This window comes from Rhinatrema bivittatum, chromosome 3 (assembly GCF_901001135.1).
Source record: "Rhinatrema bivittatum chromosome 3, aRhiBiv1.1, whole genome shotgun sequence".
Lineage (NCBI taxonomy): Eukaryota > Metazoa > Chordata > Amphibia > Gymnophiona > Rhinatrematidae > Rhinatrema > Rhinatrema bivittatum.
In genome coordinates, this window is record NC_042617.1 from 199646704 (window position 1) to 199661126 (window position 14423).

General features: G+C 39.5%; 1 protein-coding gene across 1 annotated transcript in view; it reads left to right on the plus strand.

Annotated features, from left to right (window-relative positions):
• MPC1 (mitochondrial pyruvate carrier 1) overlaps nucleotides 1–13735 on the plus strand; it is a 43227-nt gene extending 29492 nt beyond the window's left edge. The window contains exons 4-5 of the mRNA XM_029594112.1: nucleotides 12376–12508; nucleotides 13202–13735. Of these exons, the coding sequence (XP_029449972.1) occupies nucleotides 12376–12508; nucleotides 13202–13229 (161 nt within the window). The 3' untranslated portion in view covers nucleotides 13230–13735. The remainder of the gene's footprint in view (nucleotides 1–12375; nucleotides 12509–13201) is intronic.
• Nucleotides 13736–14423: the final 688 nt, after the last annotated feature.

A 14423-nucleotide genomic window follows, 5' to 3' on the forward strand; every position in this document is an offset into this window, starting at 1 on the left:
TGGTCTGACCCAGCATGGCAATTTCTTGTGTTCTTGTGTATATTAGGAACTACCACCCAGGAAAAAGATCTAGGCATCATAGTGGATAATACTTTCAAATCGTCTGCTCAGTGTGCTGCAGCAGTCAAAAAAGCAAACAATGTTAGGCATGATTAGGAAGGGAATGGTGAATAAAATGGAAAATGTCATAATGCCTCTGTATCACTCCATGGTGAGACCGCACCTTGAATACTGTGTACAATTCTGGTTGCCGCATCTCAAAAAAGATATAGTTGCGATGGAGAAGGTACAGAGAAGGGCAACCAAAATGTTAAAGGGGCTGGAACAGCTCCCCTATGAGGAAAGACTAAAGAGGTTAGGACTTTTCAGCTTGGAGAAGAGACGGCTGAGGTTTATATTCAAAGGATTTGTCCAGCTAAATTTGAGTTGGGTGGACAAAACTTGAAATTTTAAATATTTTCCTTCTGCTGTCTGGCTAAATTTTGTTTGGGGTAACATTACTTGCATAACATTTTAGCCAGATAAAAAGATAGTGATTGAGGTGTTAAATTTTGGCCAGTGAGCATTGATACTTGGTGTTACTTGGCTAAAGTTAGCTGAGTAAGTCTGTTTGGGGGAAAATACCTGTCCTAAAGTTATCCAGATAACTTTATCTGGGTATATTCAGTAGAACATTTACTAGGGTTTCTCCACTGACTATTTGGGTAAAATTATCCGGACCATTTTTACCCAGATAACGTTCCTGTTCATGGTCTTGCTGAATATTGACCTCAAGATCCCTTAGATAAACTAAGGTATCATCCACATAGTGAGAGAATATTTTTCACTCATGATTGCTCATACTTTCTCTGAACTACTTATTGAAATGCAGATTAAAGGTCAACACAACATCAAAAACAAGTTAACTGGATTGTTAGTAATTGGTGGTAAATAAGTTCCATTTAGATGATCTTCACATGGTAGTCAGTGAGTTTTCTTAATACTCTTTATATCTCTTAATGATTTTCACTCGCTCAGCGAATAACTATGTGGTTTTCTATAAGTTATTTTATGTTAGGTCATACGTATTTTTGAAGAGCCATGTTTTCAGTTCACGCTTGAAGCTCTTTTCTTCTGTATTCAAATGTAATGACTCGGGTAGAGAGTTCCACAGCTTGGGGCCCGCTATTGAAAACATTTGGGCTCTTATTTGCGTTAGATGAGTGCCCTGCGGAGTAAGTACAGTTAATGGTCCTTTGTTTTGTAATCTTAGTAATGATTGTGGTGTGTATTGTTGGAGAGTCATGCCTATTAAGCAGGAGTTTATTGATTTATGCTGAAAATTAGTGTTACCGTAGTACTTTACAGTGGATCCTTGATTGTACTGGCAGCCAGCCTAGGTCTGTCAGTGATGGGGTGGTGTTGAATTTCCTTGTCCCTAATAATAGTCTTGCTGAGGCATTTTGTATTAGCTGTAATAGTTTTAATAATCTTAAGGGTAGGCCTATTAGAACGGAGTTGCAGTAATTTAAATTTGAGAATATCAGTGTTTGTAAAACAGTTTGGAAGTTCTGGAATGTTAGTAAAGGTTTCAGCCGACGTAAAATTCGCAGCTTAGAGTATCCTGTTTTAATTAATTTTATGTGCTTTTTCATTATGATGTGCTCATCTATCTGTATTCCTAGATCCTGCACTTGTTCAGTGAGTGTGATGTGAAAATTACCCAGGTCTAGTGGTGGCAATTTAATTATAGATTGGTTTCTCCTTAGCCACACAATTTCAGGTTTGTTTTTTTTGTTTAGTGTTAGTTTAAACTGACATAGCTTTTGTTGTATTGCTTTCATGAATGTTGAGAGTTTCGATGCTGTATTTTCAAGTAATTTGCATAGAGGAAACATATAAATGTTGAACAGTGTGGCTGAGAGTGCAGAGTCTTGGGGGACAGGTGTATCGATTGGGAATATGTCAAATAAGTGGTTTCCCAGTTTGACCTTGAAAGTTCTATCAGCTAGGAAGGAGGGGAACCATTTGAGTACATTTCCATCTATTCCAATTTTTTTCATCTGATGGCATAGCAGGGAGTGGTCAACTGTGTTGACTGCAGCTGTTAAATCTATTGGTACCAAGATATAGGATTTGTCATTGTCAAACCCCTATAGCACAGGGTCCATTAAAGATATGAGTAAAGTTTCTGTTGAGCGATCTTGCTTTTCTGAATCCAAATTGGTTTGGGTATAGAATATCATTGTTTTCCCAAATGGTTTTCCAATTGTGATAACACTGCTTTTTCCAGAATTTTAGCGATGAAAGGCAGGTTGGATATTGGTTTATAATTGTCCCACTCGTCAGTTCTGTCAGATTTATCTTAGAATTTGGTTGATCAAAGCTTGTTTTGCTCTACAAGGGAGGGACCAGCCCTTCTGAGAACAAGTGGTTGATTAAGGTTGTGATTCTTGGAGTGATTACACTATGTACTATTTTTAGGGAACTTGCTGGAATTGGGTCTAATTGAATGGATAGGCTTAATTTTGGTAATGATTTGATTTATTTCTAGTTTGGTTGCTATGTTGAATGTGTTCCATGTGGGACTTCTAGGTTTTTCTTCATGTTCTTTTGTTGGTGAGGAATTGAGATTTAAGAACATAAAATATGCCATACTGGGTCAGACCAAGAGTCCATCAAGCTCAGTATCCTGTTTCCAACAGTGGTCAATCCAAGTCACAAATACCTGGCAAGTACCCAAACATTAGATCACAAGCTACTATTGCTTATTAATTATTGTAATAGTTTATGGATTTATCCTCTAGGAATTATCCAAACCTTTTTAAAACCCAGTTACACTAACTGCTGTAACTACATCCTCTGGCAATGAATTCCAGAGCTTAACTATACACTGAAATAATTTTGATTTGTTTTAAATGAGCTACTTGGTAACATCATGAGAGTTAATATCTGATTTACATCAACTTGTTCAAGTCCTTTCATTATTTTGTAGACTTCTATCATAATCCTCCTTAATCGTCTCGTTTCCAAACTGAGCAGCCCTAACTTCTTTAGCCTTTCCTCACAGGGCAGCTGTTCCATGTCCCTTATTTTGGTCACCCTTCTCTGTACCTTCTCCATCACAACTATATCCTTTTTGAGATGCGGTGACCAGAATTGCACACAGTATTCAAGGTGCAGTCTCACCATGGAGCGATACAGAGGCATTATGACATCCTCCTTTTATTTTCCATTCCTTTCCTAATAATTCCTAACATTGTTTGCTTTATTGATCGCCACAGCACACTGGGCCAATGATTTCAATGCATTAATCTTTTTAATCTATGTATTTTATTTAACAAGGATGTGGCATATTCATTGCAGTCATTCTCAGAGAATTTGTATATATTCAAGTTGGAGGGATATGGGTCCTTGATTAAGTTTTTGATAGTTTTGAAAAGTAATTTTGAATTTAAATATTACTCCATGAGTCTGTTTTGCATAGTAGTCCATTTTTGCTTTATTGATTAGTTCATGGTATTTTGAAAGAAGGGATCTGTATTTTACTAAGGATTCTGCTAACAGGCACTTCCACCATTCTTTATTCGATTTTTCTCAGTAACTGTTTAGTTTGTCTCAGCTCTTCATTGTACCAAGACACTTTTTTTTTTTGTTTTGAGGTATTCCGTTCGTTTTAGAATGTTTGTTTGTTTTTGTCTACTGGGCTTAAATAATCAGCATTTTAATTTATTTTTTTCCAAGGAGTTGAAAGTGGCGGTGGCATTAGCTTGATTGAACTTGTCTAGCTTATTTATCAATGATTCTTCAAGAATATTGGGTTTTAACTTTTTTTCTAAAGGTGAACATTTGATTAGACTTCTTTGTTTAGTGTTTCTTCTGCTTTTATTAGTTGGTGATCAGACCTGGGCAATGTATTATGGGAGTTCTTAAGCAATTATTGTATTTGGCAAATATTAGGTCTAGGATATGTCCAGCTTTATGAGTGGAGTTGGTTACAAATTGTGACCATCCCATTGCATCTTAAAAAAAAAAAAAAAAAAAAATTCACATGCTGCAGTTCCTGGTTTTCTATCTACATGTAGATTAAAGTCTCCTATTAATATAGAGTCTGGTGATGGAAATGCTTTAGTGAATAATTCGATTAGGGGTGAGCAATCTTTTTGACGAGTTCCAGGGGGGCAATAGACCCATTCCTATTATGTTTAGTAGTGGTGATTTTAGTATGGCCACCTGGTAGGGTGGGTAATCTGTACTTTGTAAGGTGTGAGTTTGCGTTCTTTTTTTTTCTTACTATTATTTGCCTCCACCTTTATGTTTAGGTCTGGGGAGGTGGAAGACATTGTAGTTTGGATGATCAATTTGATTTAAAAGAACATTATCTTTGTCTTTCAGCCAGGTTTCAGAAATGCAGAAGATAGTTGGATTTATATCTTCTAACAAATCATTTATCAATGGGATGTGTTTTGTTTTGTTTTTTGCCAATGACTGGACATTCAGTAGTAGGAGTGTCAACATTAGGCAGGATGAGATAGAGCTGTTTCTCGCCATGTGGAGGATTGTTTTGTATTCCTTTTTTGTTTCTGTTTTTGCATTTGTTTTCGTTAGATTACCGTAGATGCCTTGGCCAAGTTATGGGTTCTATGAAGTTTATTTGCTCCATTAATAGAGTGGTTTTACCGAGTAGGAAAGGTTATTGTGGTAAATGTTTACTGGGCTGTCATTTCAGGCACGCGCAAAGGGGCGGTCTGTGGGCAGGTTCTGGCCGGCTGGTGCCAGTGTCTTCCTTCCCTCACTGGTGGAGGAGAGGGAGCGTACCTTCCCGCAGTTTCCCCGCCGGCTGCTGCTTCTGCTGTCACTGCTCGGGTGGGGGGGGGGGGGGGCGAGCCGTGTCTCTCCGCCGCTGGGGCTCGGGTGGGGGCCGCGTCTCTCCGCTGTCGGGGGCTCGGGTGGCGGTGATCCACTATATTTATTCCCCTATGAATCCTCTCTAATTGTGCCTGCTCAGCTTTTAATGCCTCATCTTTAACCTGTAATTGTTTCTTTCTAGCTGTAGATAGTGTGTGTGTGTGAATGTGCCCACGCAGAACTGCTTTGGCTGCGTCCCAGATTGTAATTAATTCTACCTTATTACTATAATTAAATTCAATATGCTCTTTCCAAGATGTAGTAAGGCTTTTTCTGAAAACACTAGACTGGTAAATAGATTTTTTTTTTTCATAGACTAATTCCCTTGTGGCACATCCTCCTCCAATCCTTAATATTACCCCAACGACGTGAGCATGATCAGATGGCAAAATGGGGCTTATAACAGTCTCAACACAGCCCTCTTATCTTTAGAAATCAAAAATCAATGTGGGAGTAGAATTTATATACCTGAGGAAAATGTGTAATCTTTTTGCTTGTTATGCAAATCAGCCCAAGCATTAAAAACAGAAAAACAAAACCCTCTTTCAAATAAAATTGCAACAAGTTGGTGCCAGACTTATTCACAAGCTTATCCAAATAGAAGCTAAAAGTGTGCAAGTAAAATCACCCTTCAGACAAATTGGCCCATCCGAAAAGATCGTAAAAGGAAAATGAAACAATGTCACTTGGTGCAGAAATAGTTTAGTTCCTCTCTTAAAACGAAGTATCTACAATTCCTATCAGCGCAAGCAAAATAGCAACCTCTTTTGTTACACTTGCAAATGGACAACCCCCTTCCTCTCTCTGGATCAACCCAACCCTTTTTAAGTTTCTGGGGTTGTTCCAGAGTCCGTTGTGTTTCTTGTAATAAAGCCAACAAGATCTTCATTTTATTTAAGTTTCCCAACCACCTTTCTTAATGGGGTTGTTGATCCTCTATACATTATATAAAAGTAATTTAAACACCATACTATAGGTGATAGAGGCAAACACATGAATTTGCTTTTCTGGTCATAGCCCTTAACCTTAAATCACACCAGACAGGTTAATGATATCACTCATTCTTTTCCCCTAGCACTCTATCCCCTCTCCCCAGTTTTTCCGAATAAGAAGGTGGAGACAGAAACATACCCCTCCCCACCACCTCCACTGAAAGGTTTTTTTGGCAGATTTTTTTCTGCCTGTTTAAGTGCTTCCCAGAGCACTTCCAGATAGGGCACTGTTATGGAGATTCTCAACTGAGTATCCCTTTAAAATGATCAGTTACTCAGTTAACAGGATAAACCTTTCAAAAAAAGGGATTCAGTGTGGAGATGTAATCCATATATATCCCCAGAGCGCAATCAGCATTTATCAGTCTTAACCAGTTATTATCTTTACTATCCAATAAAGCTGAAGTACAGCCTATGGAGACAAGTACTCGAGACACGAGTCTCTGAAAAAGAAAAACCCTCCACATTTTTCAGTCTGAAGAAAAAAAATATATTGTCCTTTCTCCAGGGCTCAGATGTGGCTATAAGCAGTGAATTTCAGACTACACCCTTTGGGAATCCCTTCAAATTGCCCACTCAAAAGAGCACTGAAGCTCATTCAGCACCAGGACCTACTTGGGTTAGAACTTGCCTCTTGCATATCGGAGTGGTCAAACCTATCCCACTGCAGGAAAGAGGATGGGATTTTACTCAATACTTCTTAGTTCACAAAAGGACAGTAGGATTATGTCTTATAATATAGATCTAAGGGGGGTCTTGAACAAATTCCTTAAAAAAATATAGTGGTAGTATCCATCCAGACATGTTCATAGGGAGTTTAATTTTAGTCCTTTCCACAGGTAAAACAGCACTTTACCTTCAGAAAAGGACTTTTAGGAAATTTTTCTCCTTTTGTGTGGGTAAATTTACACACGAAGTAACACCGCAAACATAACTATTCTCAATAGGTGGAGGAAACACTACTTGCACAAATTGGTAGGTGAGACTGTCTGCGGGCAGTTTCCTGGCATAATTTTCGAAGTGAAAGCATATACATACTTTTATTTTGAAAATTGGCGCATAATCTACAGGTAAAAATTGCCCTTTAACTTTGCATCATTTTGGACAGTCAGAAAATCATTTAATTAAAATATTTGCTAGTTTAATTAGCATGCTCAACGTGAGGTGCAAAATAATCAAATTACAAAAATTTCAAAACATGACGGCTGCATAAAAAGTCAAAATAATTCAGTAAATAAAACCAGATAAATCTAAGAAGAATCCAGAGATATTTGTATATATAAATACAAAAAAGAACTGTGGATCTAGTGCAGGGGGTAAACAGACCTTTTGAGCCACTGCCTCCCTTTTCAACCATGCAATTGGTCAGGACCTCTCCGCTACCTCCTCTTAGCAGTCTGGCATCTCTTCCTCTACCATCCCATTGATCCTTTTCTGGCCTGCAATGGAATCTCAGATGGAACAGAGTCACTCTGGAGATTGATTTCTCCTTTAGTTGCCAAGCTCAGTGGAGGCTCAAGGTAGTCACCTGTCACAGCCAGTTTTAACATTTAAGATTTCCTCTTCACGTTTTGTCTCTTGGAACACTATGGCCCCTTCCCACCCATCATCACACTGATTCCCTCTAGTGCTGTTTACACTTTGCATGGAGTCTTGGATGAAACTTAGTTGGGGCACTGGGGATTCAGTCTACCTTAAGGCTGCTACCCTGATCTGAGGCTCATGGTAGTTACTGGAGCTGCCTGATACAGCTACACAGTCTGCATGAGTTTATCCACAGTGTGCTGGGCAAGAATTGGAATAATTTCCAACCCCACTCATCCCCCTCCACTAAGAGGAAGCCATAATGCTCTTGGTAGTGTCTCATTTTGAAGCAGTTCTCTCATCCTCATTGCCTCTGGGGAGAGAGGGTCAATGCGGCAGCTTTTTATCTTTAAATGCAGCAGCAGCAGCAGCTAGTGCCCCCTTGGAGGCTTGTTCAGGCCCCCTGGGGATTTGTGCACCCCTAACCTACAGGCTGATACAGTAAAGCGCATCGCGAGTATGGGTTTTTAGAAGAAAGTCTATCGTGCTCCCTTCTTCAGGCAATGTCAAGAGGGATCTTTATTGATTTCTTGTGAACAATTTTTAATTTTGGAATGGCAAGTGAGTATTGGAATTCATTTTCGAAATGTAATGACAAATCTTGTTCAAATGTCAATTGAAATGACATGTAGGGAAGAGCAATTTGGGCAGTGCGCCCTGGATACTGGATAGGCATTTGATAACGCCTATACAGTAAAATCTATAGCGAACTCTAATCGCACTTTATGCGTGCGTTTGGCGTGCCTTAGCCGCCACTTGGATTTGAATACTGAATAGAGTGGACTGTGAACCAAAATGTGCGCGCGCCAAATGAGTGGACGATATACACTGTCGCACTTTTTTTTACGTGTCGGTACTGTATCGGCCTGCTAGTAAGTAAACTATAAAATCCAACCTCATCCAACAGTTCCTGAATTAATGAAGCCATAATAAACATAAGGTAACACATCTTAAAAGCAGTTAACACAATTTAGTGAATCATAACATGCAGCAAAAGAAGCCAAAGCACGGTGATACATAATGACGGTAATTTTAAAACAAGCACGTGTGCGCCCATACTCGGGTGTATCTGCGCACGAGCGAAGCAACACTGGAATTTTTAATTGTGTGCGCATCTGTAAGTGTGTGTTCGTCTTCCATAGGACTTTGTCGGCTTTTATGCTTGTATGTAAGCAGATTTTAAAATATACTCACGCGAGGCATATTTACAGTTTTTCAACTAGTCTTCCATTTTGTCCAGTTAATACTGAAGCTTTTCATAGCCTTCTGGTGGTTCATCCTGCACACCGCCCAGTTGACCCAGACACCTCACCCTGTTCTATAAACCCAAAACTTGAGATTTACAGACTTTCTCCTTATCAGGAACAGCAATAAAGTTACACTGCAGTTTTGGTTTTAAAATACGGAGGTACGTGCACAAGTCTTGGCTCCATCCTGGAATGCCCGTGCCCTGCTCCTTTTCAGTCCCCTTATTCCTCACATGCATGGGTTCATAACATGCGTATTTTGCAGCTTTTTAAAATCTGCGATGCTTCCCCATGGCCCACATATGCTCATTTGTGGGCATTTTTTTGCATGAGCAATGCTTTTAAAATTGACATGACATTGCCAGGAAGTACAGAAAAGCATAAGATATTATCAAAACCATAATGATAAAACAATATATAGGAAAATAAAAGGCACACGGGAGAATTTTCAAAATGATTTATAGACATAAAACCCATTTTTATGCATGTAAAAAGTATCATGCTGAATTGTAATTAGTTTCAATTTCTCCAATTTGTTGTAATTAGTTTCAATTTTTACAATCTTGCCTTTTGATTTGATTATTCTCTCTGTATTCGCATTCCTGCACTTTTGTTGCCCTGTTGGCTTTGTTTTCCCCTCCCCATCTCCTTGTTCCATTGTATTTTCCGCTCTTTTTGTTAAAATGTGAACCGGCATGATGTCTGGCACTAATGCTGGTATATAAAAGCTATTAAATAAATAAATGCACAAAAGTGATTTCATGCATTCTTTTATGTGCACTAGAAAGAGGCATTTGGGGGTGGAACTGAGGCAGGGAGACCATTTCTGTGCATACTTCACCTTTCGAAAGAATGCATGTAAATGTGCACATGCACATTTGTGTGCACCTGCTGCACAGGGGGGGTTCCACATACACCCGCTAATTTCCAAAGCAGATTTACGCATGTAAAGTCCACTTTAAAAATTTATTTATTTGAAACATTTATATACCGGCATTAGTAAGCATACATCATACCGGTTCACATTGTAACTGAAAGGCTGAAATCCAGGTTAAAGTCTGCATGTACTTTCTACATGTGGGCTGCTAAATCAGCCTCAAATGTCAAACCAGCTGCCAAGTTGATGAGGTGGCAGAAGCCTGACTAGATTGTCAAGATTGTTTCTGAAAGGAACAAAAAAGGTCCTTAAGTGGAACTTGTATAACATTTACTATATGAACATAACAGTAGGTTAAGTGGCAGCATTTAACTATAGGATGCTTTTGACTAAAAGAACTGAGTAGAGAAACCTTTTTCCTAGGTTTCAGTGTAAATGAGCATCCTCATGATTTTTTTAGCTTAATTACACAATACTTCAAACATTTTGCCAGAGAACTTTGCTCTGCTACATACTCCTAACTACTCAACTACGTTTGCTGACTATTAAACTTTGCTGCATTTCAAATAAAAAGTTATTTATTGAAAATCAAACCCTTGGACTCATGCAAGTGGGACATGTGACCATACATGATTTCCAAACATGGTTTCTCTTCTTATGCACAGCAGTTCCCATAGACGGTAGCCCCCATGGTTGCCCTTCCTCATTGGATGTGATTTCTTCTTGCTGCCCTACAGCAGGAAGAAATTCCCAAACTTTTCATCAGTGTGACCCCATTTTAGCACTTGAAAATTCACATGACCCCCAGAGAACTAAAACAAATCTGCAGGGGGTGCAGTCCCCCTTCAACAATCTCTCCACTTTCATCCTCCCTATACTCCAGCTGATCCCTCCTCTCTCAGCCTCCATCCTCTCCAGAGGGCAAACTCCACTGGCCTGTGCACACTAAGCCCTCCCTTCACCTCATGACTGGTCCCAAGCCCGACGATGATATGCAGGCAGTAGCCATCTTAGTAATGAAAGTCCTTATGCGGCCTGTGAGCTAGTGCAAGCTCACAGGGCCTGGAGCGTCCCTATTCCTTCCTCACACAGAGCCTTGTTACCACAGAAACCCATGCAAGGCGGAGCTGCTCAGAGTCTGTGTGTGCATGCTGCACAAAAACCTCAAGCTGCCTTCCCCTATTAATGCTGCTGCTGCTTCTGGCACCTGAGGAGCACTATGTGACCCCCAGCTGAAGGTTTTGTGCTGATTCAGTAAAACATGCAGGAGAGCTGGCGCTCCAAGTTGAGCGCCAGCTCTCCCGACGCACGCTCTGGCACTTTTCCTGGGCGCACGATTCTCTATTTAAATGAGGTGTCGTGCTAATAAGGAGGCGCTAGGGACACTAGCGCATCCCTAGCGCCTCATTAGCGGAAGCAGCGGCTGTCAGCGGGTCCAACAGATGCTTAATTTTACCGGCATCTGTTCTCCAACCCACTGACGGCCATGGGTTCGGGAAAACTAATGCCAGCAAAATCGAGTGTCCATTTTCGAACCCGCTGACCAGCAGGTAGATTTTTTTTTTTGGGGGGGGGGGGATATTTTTGGGATTTTTATTTTTGGTGCCTCCAACTTAATATTATGATATTAAGTCAGAGGGTGTACAAAAAAGTAGTTTTTTTTTCTGTTTTCTGTACACTTTCCCAGTGCTTTATATAGTTAACGCCTGCCTTTGGGCAGGCATTAATTTCTGAGAGTAAAATGTGCAGCTTGGCTGCACATTTTACTTTCAGAATTCTGGGAAATAACTAATAGGCTCATCAACATGCATTTGCATATGATGAGCACTATTAGTTTTGGGGTGGTTGGCCGTGCGTTTTCCACATGCTATTATTACCCCTTACCGTATAAGGGGTAATAGCATGTCTAAAACGCGCAGCCAAATGGGGGCACTGTTCTGTATTGGCCTGAAAGTTTGGTAGAAGTGTTTAGGATGAGAGCATGATGACTCTGGGTGCGGGATCTGTGCTAAGATGTTGCTGAGAGTGCATGACCTCCCCGAAGGAAAGAAGATTGGTATAGCGGTTCTCCATGGTCTCTTTGAGAGACTTATAATTTTCAGCAGTCTTCCCCTTTGTTAAAAAAAAAAACAAATAAAATAAAACAAATTGTAGAAAGAAGTTTACCCCCAGTAAAAGCTTCTCCTGCTAGTTAATGACTGTGGTGGATTTTCCTGTCTTAAGTGGTATTCAACACACAAAAAGAATGTGGTTTGTGTAGAAGTGGAAGGTATCAGAGTGGTGTATGTATGGTAAAGAAAAGTCAAGGACTGTCATTTTCAATATTTCTCTTCCAAGGGTTTCAGCAGAAGCACCAAAATATTACTCTTATTCTTATATCACCGAACGGTCACGTCCATGGGATTGATATTCAGCATCACTTATCCAGTTGTTATGCTAGGTAGTTGAAAAAATGAAATTTCCATAACTAGAGGGTAAATGAAATAGTTGTTACAATAGACACAGTTCTATGCCCTCCACTGGTTCTATGTTTACTTCAAAGTTTTATTAAATAAAGTAGTACTTGGTTTAGTGGACATGGTATAAGAATTGGGGGGTCCTCAGATGTTTAATACAGAAATCACATCTTCAGTGTCATGGTAAAGAGAGGAAAATCTAATAGGTAAAAATAAACAAGGCTAAGGTTTTTGGTTTAACATAATTGAAATGTGTAATGAATGGATTGAAGACTGGTTTAAAAAAAATTTCCTTAAATAAGCCTCTTATATTTTTCAATTTTTTTCTACAGCCTTGTGTTGCTACTCTTTGCTGTTTATGAGATTTGCTTACAAAGTACAGCCCAGAAACTGGCTCCTCTTTGCATGTCACTTCACGAATGAAGGAGCGCAGCTCATTCAGGGTGGACGACTAATCAAACATAAGTAAGTGAGATTTGGCTTTTGAAGTAGGTTTGCTACGAAATGAGAACCATTATTGGGAAAGTGAGTACAACCAGGGAATTTAACATTCCTCTAACACTTACAAGGACAAAATGCAATCACCATATATTCCTACCTTTTCCCACCAATATTTTGTTTCTGTGGAGGATGGCAGGAGTATATGGTGAGTGCATTCTTTCCTAATAAATGGACCCCAGCCAGCCGTATATGCATGCAGCTGTCTACCTGTACTCCATTCCCCACCCCACCTCATGTAGTTTCACTCTTCTCCACTCCAGATCCAAATCAGTGAAGCCCTCTGTGTCCCCTCTCACTCTTCTCTGCTCCCCCCATCCCTGCCTCAGGCTGTTTGTGCTATGCTGGGGAACCCTGAGTAACAGATTTGTGTTTGGAAGGGTTTCCTCCCACACCCCGCCCAATTTGTGCTTTTGCTAGTTGAATTTTCACACATTTTGAATTTGTAAGTAGCAGTGCCATCATAGCCTGTGCCTCTTCTCTTTCACAACATCATTGTTGTTCACCAATTTCAAACTTGGGCTAGTTCACCTACCTATCTGATACTCCATGTCCAGTATATACCATACGCTTTCTCTGAATTACAATGTAAACAGCTTCTGAGTTTCTACGTATTTACTGCTTTATTTTGGCTTGAATGGACTTCTTTCATTTTTCCAGCATGACAAAGAAGCAGACATCAGCTTGACAAAAAGGAAGTGGAATCTGAAGCTGTGCAACAGAACAAATGAAAGGGCATTGCCATCTACAAACACCCTCTCTGCCTACCACAGATACCCATATATCCCTGGTATGAAGAAAGTCTTGCTAACAAAACTTCCTCACCGACTCTAGTTTTATTTAATAAAAACAAAATCAAGAAATAGAAAATTTAAATCTAATATTTGCTACCTTACAAAATTCTGAATTTGTACTTCTTCTATTCAGTTTTAACCAATAAACATCATGTATACAATAATTTTTAGAAAGGATGGCAAACTTATTTTTTGTGTTTGTTTTAAAAATAAGTGAAATAAAAGATGCAGAACTGTTTTTATGCAGTTGTAGAACATCTGGTGTCCTCTTTGAGTGCTGTAGTTGAACAATGCAGAGAGATGTAGGTGCTAAAATTGTTTAACCTATTTAATGATTTGCCAAATCTAAGCAGTAGTTGTGATTTTTATCACTGAAATAAACATTTTATACAAGAACCTCCAGCTGCCTCTTTTTTCAATACTTGTCCAATAATATAACAGATATAGTAAATGACCAAAAAAGACCAATTGGCCTATCCAGTCTGCCCAATTTGAGTCTCTGTATTTAATACTGCTCAGCCTACAACCAAGTATATCTCATGCCCTTGACTGCAGGAGAAGCATACTAGCAAATTTTCTGTAATATGAAATACATGTTCTCTTTAAACCTGGTTCCAGTTGCTAACTTTTCTCAAAGCTTATCACTTGCATAAATCATCTAAATAAATTGGTTAAGTTGGGAGCGTTTGGCACATAATGCCGTGTATATACTGGACAAAAGGTATCAGTTGGAACTAGTGTTTAAAGATGCATTTATTTCAAATCATTGCTAGTTTGCTAGCATGCTTCTGCAATAATGAACATGAGATGTGCATTGATTATGGTTCTTTAATTTGGCAAACTAATTTTTAGACATTCTTTCTGAAAAGAAGTAAAAAAAAAAAACCCCCCATATTGCCTGGTCCTGTCTGATCCTTTTTGATGTAGTATTCTGGAGGGTGCTATTGGGGCTTGCTGTGGCACAAAAAGGAAGTGATGGCTACTGGAGTTTTGGAACCAATGCTGAGCTAGATGTGACTGGCTGACCCAAGAGCACACCTGTAAAAGGGAGTATTGTAGCAGGAGACTACTACTAATAGAGTCCTGGC